We start from the raw sequence: 17419 nt of genomic DNA on the forward strand, positions 1-17419 counted from the left end.
AGATTGGAAGTGGGCACTCTCCGCTCAGCTGTTTGTAATTTGGAAACACATTACTGTGACTGAACGGTGTGACTCTAAAAGAAAACAAAGCTCAGTCACTACCAATTTAAAACAACACATTCCTGCTTTATTTTCCCCTCATCACAACAATGTGCTATACACATGTGCAAATTCTCAGGATTCATCAACTCATTTTAAACCTTCCCTTTGAAGTGACCAGCGGTCTGGGAAATATCATGCAGAGAAACTCAGGTCTTCATTAGGAAAGTGACAGAACTGAAATTTTGAGTAGGAGCATCTGTCCATCCTTTCTTTGGTGTTGGTTTGCACATTACTATGCCTATTCCCTTGCTTATATCCAATTTTTGGTTTGCTTAGATCTAGTTTTTTAATTGATTATAGTTCTTGGCTTGTTTTTAATGTTAGTTTTTGTTTTGCACAGAGCTAGGTCTTTGCTAAGTGTTTGGTTCAATTTGAGTTTGTTCTTTGCTTGCTTAACATTAGCTTGCTTAACAACTAGCTTTTGGTTTGCTCTACAATAGATCTTGGTTTGCTCAATGCTAGTTCTTGGTCTGTTCAGTGGTACTTCTTGGTTTGCTCAATGCTAGGTTTTGATTTGCTTAGCACCATCACTTCATTCATTCATTTTCGGGGAGCCTGTGCCTATCTCAGACACCATCGGACATCAAGGCAGGATACACTCTGCACAGAGTGCTAACCCATCGCAGGACACACACACTCTCATTCACTCACACACTCACACGCTCCTGGCAACTTTCCAGAGATGCCAATCAACCTACCATGCATGTCTTTGGACCGAGGGAGGAAACCCCCGACACCACGGGGAGAACATGCAAACTCCACACACACAAGGCAGAGGCAGGATTCGAACCCCGACCCTGGAGGTGTGAACGTGCTAACCACTAAGCCACCTGGTGTCATACAGTTGAACATAAATTTACTGAACCAACCAATTTCCATCCGAGGCCTCTTATGTACATTGCAATTAACTACCTTACAGTTCAGGTTTTCCCCAAATGCTGAATGCACTCTACAGAATATTAGCCATGATTTCCACACCACAAAAATACATTTTAGGGATCTGTGAAACCTTTGCTGTGAATAAAAACAGCTGCCAAATAAATAAATGTAAACTGGTCATTTATTGATTTGTTGTCAAGATGCATAAAGTTTTCTTCCCAATGCAAAATGATCTTCACTTATATATGGTCTAGTCACTTTCATTCTAAGAGATTAATACCACATTGTATGTATTCATAACTAGTATTTTACCAACATCCCATGATGTGAAAAGCTGTGTGTCTATACAGCAGACTAGAGACACATTCAGGCGCTGACTGAGAAAGAAATGAGAGTGATTACAGCACAAAAAATCCAAAGCAGGGTTGACTTTCACATTATATTAAGCACTATACATTATACTGAAAACCATTTTTGGTCCAGTGAGCTGAGACCACACATCATATCCCAAGGTGTTGCTGGCCTTTGGCAATGAAGCCACCGTGACCATTTTCGTGTGTTAGTCCAAGCTTCAAGTTTCCGACCTAATTTTTTAGCATTAAATGTAATTTCTTACTCCAGCAGAATATGTTGACTGTATTCGTAGAAGCCCACCCACAAGACGCAACCCTATCACCAAGTTAGGCTCCATGACTGCCAAAATATACATCAAGCCAAGAACGCTGGCATGGGAATGTTATGCTAAGTTCCGTTTCCCCAGAGACACATTGAGTTCATTAAAACCTCATGAATTAATTTGTTCTCACTGTAAATAAATCCAGACAGATTCCTGGTAGAGCCTTGTCAAATGCATTGAATTACTTTAGGTTTTATGCTTCATGCTGTAAGCTTGACGTTTTCTGGTGTGTGCAGCGGTGTAACAAATCCCAGTTTGCATGCCACTGATCGAATGGGCATGTGAATCGATCACGATCGATAAAGGAAGTAGGTCAAAAATGGATTTTCCACGTGACCAGCTTGACTGTGTGTGCTAATATGAAAACATCCCCAATGAAATGCTTCTTAGCTGATTTAAAGCTCCAGGCAGCAGATGCTTTTGGCCAACAATACTAGTAAACAACTCCAACCACTAGCATATAGGCTACACACAACACAGAGTCAGTATGAATCAGTATAAACCTCAAGTTTGTAAACTTGGAGTTGTTCCTATAGAGGCTGTAATTGTGTCTTCCATTTTCCTAAAAAAGGGATTTTTAAGTTTTCTCCAAACAGACCATCACTCTGTCCAATTTAAATCACTCGAAGACTTCTGTCAAATTCAACAACATTTTGCTCCAACAGACTTTCACAAGAGGCAACAATAACCATATTTAATACATCTGATATACTTTGATTGATCCACGTGAAATGTACACATGCACTAATCAATGCAAAATAAATGTATCACTTCCAACTCCCATGATGTTCTTTAATGGCCAAATCCTTTCCAGAAGGTGATGCAGCGATCATCTTACTTAGAGTAACAAAAATTCCGCACAATACTGGAACACATTTATGGAACTGATTTGCATGTAAACAGCTATCAGACTTTTCATTTTACGTGTATTATATCTCCGCCCAGATATAAAGATATAATGGCCACAAACTGACTGAATGCAAACGTCATTACTGACATTATTCACACTGGCAAATGAGGACATCCTGAAAGATTCCTGAAACTTTACTTTTTCATAGATTTAAACTTGACTTACCAGCTGCATTTAGTTCCTGCCTTAGCTCTTCTAAATTATAATTCGATATGCCCTTGGGATTGGATTAAGCCATTCTAAGCAGAAAGCACCAGGCTCAAGCAGTTTTGGCGCATTGGTTATGATTTTACTAATGACCGCAAGGCTGCAATCAAATCTCTGCAAAACTGAAACGGGGACATTGCTGGACTCTTGAGAAGGACCTTTTACACTGCACAACTCCTTTATGTATTCCTTATCTCTCATGCCACAGATTGACAGAACAAAAACTCGGAGCTAGATCAATAATGAAAATAGGTCATACATATAGATCTTTTTTAACACCCACTATAAAATTCTCAGGGTTAAATGTGTTAAGACGGCAAACGGATGCTGTTTTAAAGTTCTACAGTGAGCCTTTGCAACCCAGTAAGCTCCAGGCAGCAATGTTTATCCTCTCAGCTGGATTCAATTGCAACAGATGCTTTCAAATAACAACAACAAAAAAAAAACCTCATCAACCCCATTTACTAACAAATACAGTGTATGTACCATGACCTCAGTTCGTAAACTTGGAGCTGTTCCTGTAGAGTCTGTATCTTTTGTCTTGTTCATAAGCATGGTGTGTACTAATATACTTTAATAGGCAACCCCAAGTTTCTTCACACTCCAGTGGGTATCCTAAAAGCTAAGGAAACTTTGGCCACGTTCACACTGCAAGTCTTAACGCTCGATTCGGATATTTTGCTCAAATCTGATTTTTTTTTGTTTGGCTGTTCACATTACCTTTTAAAAATGTGATCTATATCAGATACCAGTGTGAACTGTTTGCTGTTTCGGACTGACCCGCATGCGCAAACGAACAATAACAATGACGTCACACGCAGCACGCCGTTGCGCTAAAAAGTTGGCAAGGTCATGGAGGAAGTACAGTATTGTATCATCTGGTGCAAGCAAACATATCATGTAATGCTATAATGTGATGTATTCAATGCAAACATTATGAGCTGGATCACGTAACCACTTTATATAACACTCTTAACACACACGTTACCAGTCATGTTTTCGCCAGCGCAAAAATAAATAAATAAATAAATAAACAAATAAACAAATAAACAAATAAATAAATAAATAAATAAATAAATAAATAAATAAGTTTTCACCGGCGCATAATTGTGACGAGTGTCGATGTAGATTGATGTAAAAGTCGCATCAAATCCGCCTTGGTTGTTCTCACTGTGGCCACATTGGAAAAAATCAGATTTGGGTCTGATTCAGGACCACATATGAGTCTGATTTGAAAAAAATCAGATCTGGGCCAGATTTGAGTGTTCACACTACTCCTGAAGAAGTCTGAAAAAAACGGATTTGGGCCACTTTTACCTGCAGTGTGAACGGGTCATCATTTTAAAGTCACTTGGTACCATAGCAGGACTTCAGTCACTAAATTCCAATTAGAAGGGAATTATTTTCATCCTAATTTAGAAGAAGCCTCTTTAGCATATGTGTCAATTTGAAGGCATGAAGCAGATTTTCTGTGACTAAATTAGGCTTAAAATTGATTAAATGTTGGAGATCATTAAATAGAGTGTTTGGTGTTTATTATATGGTGGTGTAGGAAAACACTTTAAATGAACAGCCACATATGGGATTCAAGCACAAGAGTAGTATTCCCAGAAGCTTGGAAGAGGGTTGAATAATATTAATTCAGTCGATTCTCTTCAGTAATCTGAGCCCACATTCTAAAGGATCCAAAGCCTAAGCCTTGAACACTGGGCCTGAATTGGAACTACACCAGGAAGCGCGTGAACACATTCAAACCTGGAACAATTTCAAATATAACATTTTTGGTTTTTGCTTTGCTTAGCAGTAGTTTTGATTTCTGACCTTAATGCTAGGCCTCGGTTTGTTTAGTGCTAGTTCTTGTTTAGTGCTTGTTCTTAGTTTGCTCAAAGCTAGGTCTTCTTTGCTTAAAACTAGTTCCTGGTTTGATAAGAGTTTGTTTTTGGGAGGTGAGAACATGAGGATAAACTCCACACAATCAGTAAATATCAGACCTCAGGATGGAAAAGCTGACTCTGGAACTGTGAGGGAGTAAGACCACCCAATGTACCACCTTCTATGAAGTACTCACATTATTTAAATCATTTTTTTGCGGTCCACCTGCAAATCTAAATTTCTGTCAAAAGTGAAAAATATTACTGTTACTTGCCAATTCAGAGTGAGTATATTGTATTGGTAGGAGAATGTTGGACATGGAGCTGCCAGGCAGGAGGCAAAGAGGAAGGCCAAAGAGGAGGTATATGGATGTAATTAATGAAGATTTGAAGGAAGTGGGTGCAAGTGTTGAGGATGCAGAAGATAAGGATAGGTGGAGAGAGATGATTCGCTGTGGCGACCCCTGAAGGGAAAAGCCGAAAGAAGAAGAAGACTGTTACTTGCCAATTCAATACAAGACCAATCTGGACTCCAGCTTCAGAAGGTAAGAATACAAAGAGAGCACAATCTTCTTGTGTTCCTTATACTTTACTTTCCGTCACATGGCCTTGATTGCTGATACTAAACAAGCCCAACCACTGACATACACTGTGTTACCGCAGCGCATGATGTCACTTAGTAAACTCAGCTGTTCCTGTAGTAGCCATAGAGTTTTCCAATCCTTCACAGGGTTTTGGTTTGAAATTGTATACAATTTCTTTATTCAATCTGACACTATGTCCATAAACATGGTGTACCAACAGCCTTCAAGAAGCATCAAGCAGCAGACTCACAGTTCTCTCGGCCCCTGACTTCTTCATCCGCTTACTGATGTTCCCTTAATGATTGATGTCTCGTTCATCACCAGAAAGCCTTCTTGTTAGGCCTCAGTAAGCAAGAAATTATTATTTAATCTAAATAAGTCAAAATGCTCAGCAGCCTAAATTGGGACAAACCCTGAACACAGATTCATGGACCAAGAGCAAACCACCCTGCATCTCAGTATTCTCACTAGAGATCCTAAAGTAGTCTGTTTACAGAACATTATAAAAACAATCCGAATAACTCCTACTTTTACGCCACATGGTTACGTCCAGCCACAGAGTTTTGATAGAAAACAGTCACTGGCCACGCTTCACACTGTTTGAACTATTCCATCCCATTTTTTCAGATCACTTGGTATTCTGCATGAGTTCTCAGTGGTCAACCTTCCACCTTAACATACTGTACTATGAAATAGAATTACATGCTGCATTGACTGCTGCCAAGAATACCATTCTCTTAAGCTAGAAAATACATAACAATAGGAAAATGACCACTTTAAGTCAACAATCAAGCTACAGTTATTGAAGAACTTTTAGCCAAACTGTCCACTTTCTCTGGAGCTGTTGTGTGCTCCACTATTTCTGGTGGGGCTTTAGTGGCGACAGGCTGGGAAGGTCAACCCAGACTTGTCCATCTAATGCTGGTGATCCCCAGATGGTGCAAAACAAACTATAAGCTATTATCTTTCCAGATGGTCTCTGTCCAGTAAGACATTCTGGGACATAGCTCTAGAAGAGTTGACCAGGGAGTATAATTTTTCACCACTTTCATCAAGTAGGAGAAACAGTAGCCCTAATTCAAGGCTCTCCCTGTTACTACTCGTTTACTTTTAGTATAAGGAGCCTCATTTCTGGCACTATACAACTTAGTATACTTAGCCACTATAGTATCTGACATTATACAACGATCGCTTGCAGCCCAGCCCTCACATGACGTGGCCGCAGAAACTATCATCAGCTTACACTTACCCCAACAGCTATGCTTCTGTGTTTAACCAGAATTCATTCCATGTATATATATATATATATATATATATATATATATATATATATATATATATATATATTGCAGAGATATATATGTATTCATATAATCAGAACAAACAGTGACTCAGCATCAGGGGATTCATGGTTATAACATCACCTGAGAATTGGGTCATACTCGCTGTTAAATTATTTTTTATGCCATTTATCAGACAAGAGATTATTCACTAGTGCTGAGAGGATTACACTGTGGATATTTCTGAGGAAAATGTGAAAGTCTTCTAGGTGTGCTAGTTGCTACTGATACGTCGCTAAATGTTCTGGATATCGTACTAAATCAAAAGGGTTTTTTTTTAGATCCACAATCGCCATAATGGGATTCTGTGGTCATTTGTCAAATGACAGAAACCGTTTTGTTTTAAAATTCATTCATTAATTTTCGAACACTTATCCGAACTTCTCGGGTCACGGGGAGCCTGTGCCTATCTCAGGCGTCATCGGGCATCAAGGCAGGATACACCCTGGAGGGAGTGCCAACCCATCACAGGGCACACTCTCATTCACTCACACACTCACACACTACGGACAATTTTCCAGAGATGCCAATCAACCTACCATGCATGTCTTTGGACCAGGGGAGGAAACCAGAGTACCTGGAGGAAACCCTCGAGGCAAGGGGAGAACATGCAAACTCCACACACACAAGGTGGAGGTGGGAATCGAACCCCCAACCCTGGAAGTGTGAGGCAAAAGTGCTAACCACTAAGCCACCGTGCCTCCTGTTTTAAAATTGTTTTACATTAATAGTTACCCGGTAAAATACAGCAATAGATCTATTTTACATTTGTTTTCAGTCGCTGATACCGAATACCCCTCTCTTCAACACCTAAAAAGCACACAGATCCTGATCTGTATGGAATTTCCAGACCAAAAAAAAAATTATAATAATCAATTACATTTTACAAGCCGTGTCATAACACATCCTGTAAAGCAGTTATTTGGCTAGTTTGCAGAAATTTAAATAAATAGCTAATGTTTTTAAGGAATACACAGACGTTCTACTAGCTAGCCTACTTAGCCAGGTAGCAACAAGCTTTGCAGGATAAAAAAATTCAAACACAAAACCCACTCCTACCTTCTTTTCAGTTCAGATATCTAACAAAATCACATCCAACAACTAGAAAACACCAACACGGTTTAGAAAGTTACCCATTACATATTACTAGCATTTTAAGATTCCCATAAGCAGTGCTTGATGGTTGAAAAGGAATATTCTTCACATATTTTAATCCTTATATCACTCATTTTCTGGGGCATATTCCATGTTAAAGTTGCTCAGCTTGGAATATAGAATGTCACGGTTACATTGAACCACAAAACAGGACAGTGCTTGTCTAAGGGCCTTTTTACACCTGGTCACTTCATGTGTTTTCTCTCATCTGATAGCGATCTGATTTGTTAAAACTGTTCCATTTACATTAGGCCACATAAATGCGTCTTGGCGAATTGGATATCGATCCGATCTTTCTACTCCCGCCCAATATGCAAATATATTTGAACTCATTTCTGGCGCGATGCACGACTCGAGAGTCACCTGCGAGTGACGTATGTGGCTTGAACAACCACATGCATTTACACCTGTCCAGTTTCATCTGAAATCCGTCCCAGACCACCTCCTGAAGTGGTTTGAGCGATCGGATTTATATCCGTCTCCAAAACGTTTTGGAGGGCATTTACACCTGGTCTTTTTATGATCGGTAAGCTATCTGATCACAGAAAATGCATGAAGTTACCAGGTGTGAAAAGGCCCTAAAGGATGGAGAAAAGTGACAGGTAAAAACTGATAATAATGTTGACGCACTTAAGACATCCACCTTATGAAGATAATGAGCATCTCAGGTTTTAAAGGGGAAAACAGAGGAAAGCATTCAATTTCAAATACCACTTCAACACAACTGACATCTTAATGAAATCTATTTTGCCTCCACATGCCCAGCGACAGTTATCCCATCACAACAGATCCATTCCCCTAAGGGAGCTCCTTTAGTGTTATTAACTCAACATCACCACTTGACAAGCTTAATAAACATAAAACCTGGCCGAATTAACATTCCTGTAGTGCTGCACGACGGAGTGTGTTCATGAGCCCATCTCAGTTAATTAAACAATCTGAGATAGTTTTATGCCTGTTTCATTAAATCTGATGGTTTTGCGATCGTTGAAAGATACCTAGTCTTGCGTTATTGTTGTCTCTTTTCAGTCTTGCTCATTAACTTTGGTTTAAAATGACAAGATTGTTCTTTTTGTTTTCATGTGGCTGCACATATATGATATAATCCTGATATAAACATCAAGCAAAAGAACTTTACATATGAATTTCATTTTGCTGCTTGTTTGCACAGAAAATAACACTCCAGACGCAAATGTCAGGGGAAATACTGCAGTTATTAAAAACACTAATGTAAATAACATACCACATAAAATACACCACTTATCCGGACATCAGTACGAAAGCATGCAGATTTTCTTGTTTGACATTATAAGAGCTACAATGTGTGAATGTTATGGTTTAGCTGCATTAATAATCTTGAGAAGAATTTAAGATTAATGCTTGACAATACATTTTTTTAGACAATACATCTTTAAGGCAAGATGTCTTAAAAGTCGAGGAACTGCACGTGGTCTGAATGGACCAAAGAAAAAACAAAACTATCCTTCACTTCACTCCTGTGCAACACTGCACTCCAGTGGAGGAAAAAGAGATGAGCAGCAAACATCTGAATACACCACTGCATATCAAGGGGTTAGTCTGTTAGTTCTATAACTATACCAGGAGATGTAAACTCCATGTGATCTTTTGCATCAATACCACATTTATCAGACTGTATATTTATAATCACACCCTCCAGTGTCACCCATATGAGGATGAGGTTCCCCTTTGAGTCCGGTTCCTCTCAAGGTTTCTTCCTTTACCGTCTAAGGGACTTTTTCCTTGCCACTGCTGCCTGAGTCACCTCAGACTTGCTCATTGGGGATAAATACATACACATTGTGAACTAAATTTATCCAATAATCTTGAATTTTGTATTCTATTAATCTTTATAGTATTCTTTATATTAACCTTTGTTCTATGTTTATGTTCCTATAAAGCCGCTTTGAGACAATGTCAAATGTAAAAAGTGCTATACAAATAAACTTGAATTGAATCAACCCCATCTTGGCAAAAAAGTCTACAGTCTCCAGTATATATGTTTTTCCCTGCTACAAAATTCCTGCTAAAATATTAACCACGGATCTTTTGCCTGGCATCGACGCCATAAATATCCATAACAGCCAAAAATAGAAATAGATTCAATGATCAGATCATTTTAAAACCGACCAACTGCAAAGATCTGTCTTTCTACTCAAAAGAACACTAAGTCAAGTGTTTATTACTTAATCTCTTTTAATGTCTTAATCTCTTTAAATGCCAAATTCTACAGTAAACGAATAAAGAGAAAATAACAAAAACAAACAAATAATTCATTATTTGAACTAACTAAAATAAATAAATAAATAAATAAATAAATAAATAAATAAATAAATAAATAAATCCATAAATGTACATATAAAATTAAAAATAAAATTGAGTGGTTTTATATTATGATTAAATAATACAAGAAAAATCAACTAAATTTCAAAATATCAAATAAAAATCTAAAATCAACAACAGCCCATATTTAAAAATCAATAATAAACTTGGCAAGAAACAAATAACTTTATTTATGTTTAATTACCTTTAACTTGTCTTTTGAATTGGGATTTTAATATTGCTAGAATTGTTTCTTAGAAATAAACAAAGCCTAGTGAAAATAACCTTAAGATACAAACACAGAGCCCATCAGTGTGTCATCATTAGAGTTAAAGAGCACCAAATCAGACCTGACTGAGTAACTACATGTCTACACCAGTAGAGAGAGCCCTTTCTTTACACCACCACACGCTGGTGCCATCTTTAGATGCTTTATGAAAAGAAGTAAACCAAGCAAAGTAAGAAGCAAAGTAAGAAAACTTTCCAAAGAAAGACCGATATGCTTCGCACACTTTTCTCGCCACAAGCTTCAGAATCATAAAGGCTACAGTATCTCCGGCTCCCAGAGACACAACATTTTAAATCAAATGTTTCAGTGCAGGACCTTTTGAGAAAAAATCCACAGCAAGACATCTTTCATCAACGTCATTCTCAATAGTCATGAAAAAAAAAAAGGTTTTGTTTGAGATAAATAACCCTGCTAACATTTATACATTAGACTCTAGAGTAGAGGGCTGCATTGGGATTGGGCTCCCGCGGGACCCAACGCAAATCTCGCGGGTGCGGGCGGTTTCACCTTTGCCCCGGACGGGAGTGGGCGGTCAGAAAATTTAGCGGGAGATCCGCGGGACCCGGTGGGGTTTGGCGTGTAGCCTAATAATAAGAATGGAGTCAATACATCACGTTGCGAAGAAGATTAGTATTAGCATTAGTATTAATTTATCTTATTTAAATGCAATCATGTTTAATTCTGTTATTCTGGACATTAGCCTGAACTAATAATTAGTCTGATCATTTGTATACAATCAAAATTTTCACAAGCTCTCAAGAAAAAAATCCGCGGGAGTAGGAGGGAGTGGACACAAACAATGCGGGTGCGGGCGGGAGTGGAACACACAGCTTGCGGGCACGGGCGGTCCTGGTCAGAAATTCAGCAGGAGCGGGCGGGTGCGGGTTTATAAAAACAGTCCCGCGCAGGGCTCTACTCTAGAGTACATGGTGCAAGTGTGTATAGTGCAGTCATTTGGGATGAAGCCTTGAGATTGTTAGGCTTATTTGTAGTGAGTGGGCAAGTCTGGTTCGGTTCTACGTAGTAAAGTAGAAGTTCAGGAATGAGCCAGAGCGGTAAGGTCAAGTCAAGTCACTTTTATTGTCACATCACCACAGCACATGTGCCTTGGTGAGTGAAATTCTTAGGAGCAAACTCCAGAAATTGCAGAACAGTTATACAGATAAAGATAATGAGTCGACGTGAAAATGTGCAATTTGCCCATACATATATATTTTCAGTACAATGTGTGTGTACGATATGTACAATTAACAAACATAATGAAATCAACAGGTAAAATATGCAGTACGCTCATACATATAGTCAGTACAATGTGTGTACGATATGTACAATTAACACTCCCTTACTGCGCTGATGTGTTGTGTGCCGCAAGTCAGCCTGCGGTACCACTAGAGACGAGGCAGTATATGTGAACTGTAAAAGTACAGAGCAAGATGAAAAAAAAAACATAATTCATGCTTTGGTTTCGGTCACATGACACGGCAAGAGCAAAATGAACGAGCATTTATAGTTTTGGAGCAGAAATCTGAATGATGATACGAAGGGATAATAGTAAGTAAGCCTGTACATCAGCATGGCATCAAAAACAAGTTCGGTGCAAAGACGTTTTCAGGTTTCTCATTAAATATGATTCACCACTGACTAACAAGGAGCCATCTGCCCGGCACTGATAACAGCATCTGTATCTGAAACACACCTGTAAGCACTTCACCATTACCAAAACGCGACTCTATGAAGCAGTAACTGATGAGGCTTTTACGATTGAAATTACATCATACCACAGGCGCCTCTGCTAGAGATGAGGGATGGAACGAGAACAGGGTGGAAGTGGTAAAAGTCAGGAAGGGACATGCCCTTAAGTGCAGGTGTCGAGTTAAAGTCGGTTTAGCACACACAGGCTAAACGTCTCGTCTTTTTTGGCTCAGAAAAATTCGTTTTTTGGTTTGTTTTTTTTAAATCTGAGATCAGTTTGTGTGGGTTTGTGTGGGATCAGTGGGAAAAAAATGTGTGATGTGTAACGAGAGGAAGATTTATGTGCAGAGCTCCGTGTAGCATTTCTTTTTTCTTCTGCTTTGACCTGTACAGACACACACACACCTGAAACACCGCCCTGCTGCAAATATGCAAGAGATGATGACACACACCTCAGGGTACAAATGGGTCTGTCTCCACACACACACACACACACCATGGTATCTCGTGTTGCAGAGGCATGTAGACCAGAATAATGGCCTATTTATACTGGCCTAATCCTCACTTGGCTAAAAATACTTTGGAGCTTGTTACACTTTTTAATGTTAGAGAACATCTTTTAGGGGAAAAAAAAAGGCCCAGCTTTCAATCAATCCTCTTAATCCTCTTTAAAACGCCTCAACATTTTTTGATGAAGTTTTGACTTTTTTGTTACCTCAAAATACTAAATCCCTCTCAGTCTTTCCGTCTCTAAAGATCCATCAGTGTCAGATTTGAGGCCTCGACAGTCACTACGCCAGGAACAGGTTTATCATTTGGCGAGGACACAATGGACCAGGAAACGTCTCACTTTGCAGCCTCATAATGAGCCGACGTTAATTGTGTAAAACGAGGAATTTCACGGTAAGAAAAACAAACACACAGTGAATGGTCCCGTCCATTAAGGGAGAGACGGATGAAGCGAGGGCGGGAGGGACGGAGGGAGGCAGGGAGCTCTGGGAGACGTCCTCGCGGCAAAATGGGCCGCTCTCGTTCCGCAAGACGAGACAAACACAAAGACACTGATATGGCTTTCCCTCCTGCTTCAGAATGACAGAGATGGAAAAGAAAGACGAGACGAGAAAGAAAACAGCCTGTAGTAACAGCACATACCGAAACTTGCTGAGATTTTAACAAATGTCCAAGTAATGCCTCCGCTGCAGCAGCGTGTCCACTAGCAGCTTGTGCTAATGTAATGGCTGATCTGAGACAATGCATGGAGCTTAAGACCATCAGGCTATAAACTGTACAACACACTATACCAGATTTCTGTTCTGATCGGTGTGAATAAAGGACGAAAGGATCACTGCTAAGAATAAAAGTTAGCATGTCAGGCTAGTACTTTCAAACAAAACCGTCGAGTTACATCCACAAAACGATCTGTAATCCGAGACCAATATCAGATTTTGCTCAGTGATATAGCCGAAGACACGGTGTAGCACAACGGCTTGGTTTCAAAAGCACCTTCGCTGTGTAGAAGTTTGTACCTGAAGTGGAAAAGAACTCCCAGCATGCTCTTGTTGTCTGTTACACATGCTTTTAGACCATTTTTGTTGATTCATCGGTGACTTCTGAGGCTCGGGGAGTTTTTCCTTCACACCGTCACCTCAGTCGTGCTCATAAGGGATAAACTTAAAAATGTCCACTTTTTTTAAAGCATCATACGAATAAAAATAAACTGAAATGAAGTGGCTTTATTACTGTAGGTACACAGTGCATTTATGTAATAATGATGTAATAAACTTATAAAACTGTCCAACTGCAATCACAGACTACTAAGGAGAAAGAATGAAGACTTTTTTTTTGTTAAATGTCTGACATCCCGAGGAAGAAGTAAAGCTACGCTCACAAAAAAAGGGATTGTTTTTTTATTGCAACTGGATTCAAAAACAGGGTTGAGGATAAAACAGCACTACTATTCACTCTTATTCACTATGGCTGTTGAGTATAGACTACATGCACAGCGAAACGATTGGTGACAAAATGAGAATGAAGCTTGAAATTGTCAACAAATGCTTGCTTTTGTGAGAACTATCCAGTGTAACCGATCCTAACAAATGTCTAGCAATTGGTTCTGAATATTAAATCACTAAACATACAAGGACTAAACGTATGAGACGAGCGAGACACGGCTGAACACGCCGTTCCCATCAAAGCATGCCAGTCACGCATTACACATACTTCAACAAGACTGATTTTTTTTTTTTTTTGTCTGGAGTCGCTCTCACCAGAAACATTGCCGTGACTAATTATTTAACCAGCTGTTAATGTCATGGGTTTCTTTTAATTTCAGTACAAATGTGAAATAGAGCGGTCGATCAAGATACGGCAATCATTCAGAAACTGTTGATAAATACACAAACCTTTTATGCTCTTCTACAGCATTAAATACAAGAATTAGATTGATATACATGTTCTTTAAAATGGTTGAAATACATGATTTGGGGGGAAAAAATAAATTTCCGATTTCCTTTTCTAGAAGCAGAAATGTCCTCTTCTATAGCAGAAATGTCCTTATGTTCGGAAAGCAACTAAATGGTTTAAAAAGCAAGCATCCAGGAATTAGATATAGATAAATAGATAGATAGTCAAAAATATAGATACAGACAGGTCATGTTGGATGGATGGATGGATAGATAGATAGATAGATAGATAGATAGATAGATAGATAGATAGATAGATAGATAGATAGATAGATAGATAGATAGAGATAGACAGACAGACAGACAGACAGATAGACAGACAGACAGACAGATACAGACAGACACAAACATACAGACAGATAGATAGAGACAAATACAGCCAGCCAGACAGACAGCCAGCCAGATAGATAGATAGATAGATAGATAGATAGATAGATAGATAGATAGATAGATAGATAGATAGATAGATAGATACAAATATACAGATAGACAGAAAGACAGACAGACAGAGATAGACAGATAGTCTATATTCTATTAACAGTCAGTCTGCAATGAAATGCTGTTTTACTTGTGTTGCTCACAGAGGTAACTAGCATATCGATTTGTTGATGAAAAGAACAGCATTATTTAAAGTGCACTTAGTAAAAGAGTTCTCAGGATTCACAGAGTCTGGAAAGGTAAACCACTTCATAAGGGTTTCAGCTGCCTCAATCATATCTCGATCTTTCACGAGAAGTGTCCAAGAATCGTTATTAAAAAGATAAACATCTGGACCTAAGCCCAACTTAAACAGACTCAACCTAAATCAAATCGCTGTTCATCTATTATTCAGAAACAATGGTAATTAAATACCCTGTGACATAAAAAACGTTGCTGTGTGTGTTTGAGTCTGTGACTGTAAAGCTGAGACTTACAAACTGGCTTAAAAATGACAAGACATCATTAAAAGACTCTCTGGGTTTATTGACAATGCTATCAGCTCAGCAAGCCCCAGGCATTTTAAAACTGTTGAGCAAATCCTCTGCTTGTACAATCACAATTACGGTGTGCAGAAATACTATAAATCTTTGTGTATTTGCACTATGTGAGGTGCTGTGGATGGTCTGTTACATTACAGGGTCTCACACACATTCACACACGCCTTTAATCTTGGTGGTGGTTTCAATTTAAAAGGTATTCTGAATGGTGGAGGAAACCTGAGAACCTACAACATACACAAGGGGAAGTCAGAGAAACTCAGAAACCACAGCTCAGGATTGACCCCGAGACTTATGGTGCATTATGGATCTGGAAAATAATACTGACCATCTTAATAATGGATAATCAACAATACTGACCATCTTAGCTGTTACTGTTCAGACTTCAAATTAAATCTCCTCCTTAATAACATGACCACGCCCACAACAACAGTATCCTTAATAACCACGCCCCTACACCGGCATGACAACGCCCCCAACAACAGCATCCTTAATAACAACGCCCCCTACACCAACGTGGCCACGCCCCCAACAACATCCTTAATAACCACGCCCCCTACAATAGCACTATTAAAGACCGCGCCCCCAATCAACAGCACGCTTAATGGCCACGCCCCTTAGCAACAGCACGCTTAATGACCACGCCCCCTAGCAACAACTGATTTTTGTGATTTGGATTTGTGGCTTTGAGAAACACTTAGAAATTGCTGCGTTACACAAACAAAATGGTTGACAGAATACGAGTCTAAAGGCTGCACGATGCGGCCTAATGTTCTCTCTCTTTTCTAAATCTCTGTCTCCACACACACCCCCCACACACACACCCCACAGTCATGTTATTTCCCCGCAACGTGTCATAAAAACGCGTTGCATGTCTGTCGGTGCGCGGGACGTTTATTATTGATTACCGAGGTATTTGATGTCGAAGCCACGCGGCGCTTTGAGGGACCTCCGTGTCCAGGCCTCGCGCAGCGCCTCCAGGTGCTCCTCTTTACCCTGGATGAGCAGCACGTGCTCGTCCAACCAGCCGAGAAAAAATGTCTCCGCGATGGCGTCAGCTACCATCTTGTTCCAGAAGTGCTCGGTGTTGAGCGCCTTGAACTCGGCGAACACCTCGTAGCCGGTGTGGTGGCGCGGCGGCTCTGCGCTCTCCGTCACTCCGCGCGTATCCGCAGGCGCGCGCCGCGACAGCACGATGGCCAGCGAGTGCGGCGCGAGCTGCAGGAACGGCTCCATTCTCCGAGCTGTTGCTCTGATCACAACACACACATGGCTCGGATTTAACGCGACTCTTTTCTTCTTTTGTTTTGTTTTTTTTTAACCGACGGTGACGAGTAAGAATTATTACAATTGCTGTGATGATATTCACGCCGTTACCGAACAAAGAGCGCGAGAAATAACGCTTAGTTCATCATATTTAGTCTGCAGGCGTTGGGACACGTTACGGTCACGGGTCCAGCTGGTTGCACCGAATCATTGAGGACAAACGGGCTGAATAAAGCGTCGTGACGTGCTGTCGTTATTGCAGATAGCGTTACGGTTCCGTCGATGGCGTTTGATCTCATCCGTTTTCTCACCTTCAGCAGCATCATCCGCATGGACACCGTCAGCATATCAACATTAATCACCATGAAGGACAAAGCTACACGACCAGCGAGGCGCAAAGCTGCTTCCAAACAAATCGATGCACAATCGTCTAATGAGAAAGATAAACGTGTTTAAATATGATTTTTGTTGTCGTTCCGCCGAGGACACGGACGCTCGCGCCGGTGCGTCCCTCTGTCTCCCTCCCGGTGAGTCACTTGATCACCTAGGCGCGTGCGCTCTGCCAGTCGTTCGGCTCCACGCGCCCCCTGTCTCCGGTGCAACGCCACTGCCGTTCTTGCATCCGGTACCGTGTGATGCACGCGCGCATTTTCTGTGACGCAGACTGTG

The 17419-nt window shown here is 40.1% G+C and overlaps 1 protein-coding gene across 2 annotated transcripts in view; it reads right to left on the minus strand.

Moving 5' to 3' along the window:
* The window catches only part of stox2b (storkhead box 2b), a 60147-nt gene extending 42778 nt beyond the window's left edge, over positions 1-17369 (minus strand). For both annotated transcript variants that reach the window (XM_047819335.1, XM_047819336.1), the window contains exon 1: positions 16393-17369. In XM_047819335.1, coding sequence (XP_047675291.1) covers positions 16393-16720 — 328 coding nt within the window. In that variant the 5' untranslated portion in view covers positions 16721-17369. The remainder of the gene's footprint in view (positions 1-16392) is intronic.
* Positions 17370-17419: the final 50 nt, after the last annotated feature.

This window comes from Tachysurus fulvidraco, chromosome 10 (genome assembly GCF_022655615.1).
Source record: "Tachysurus fulvidraco isolate hzauxx_2018 chromosome 10, HZAU_PFXX_2.0, whole genome shotgun sequence".
In the NCBI taxonomy this organism is placed as follows: Eukaryota; Metazoa; Chordata; class Actinopteri; order Siluriformes; family Bagridae; genus Tachysurus; species Tachysurus fulvidraco.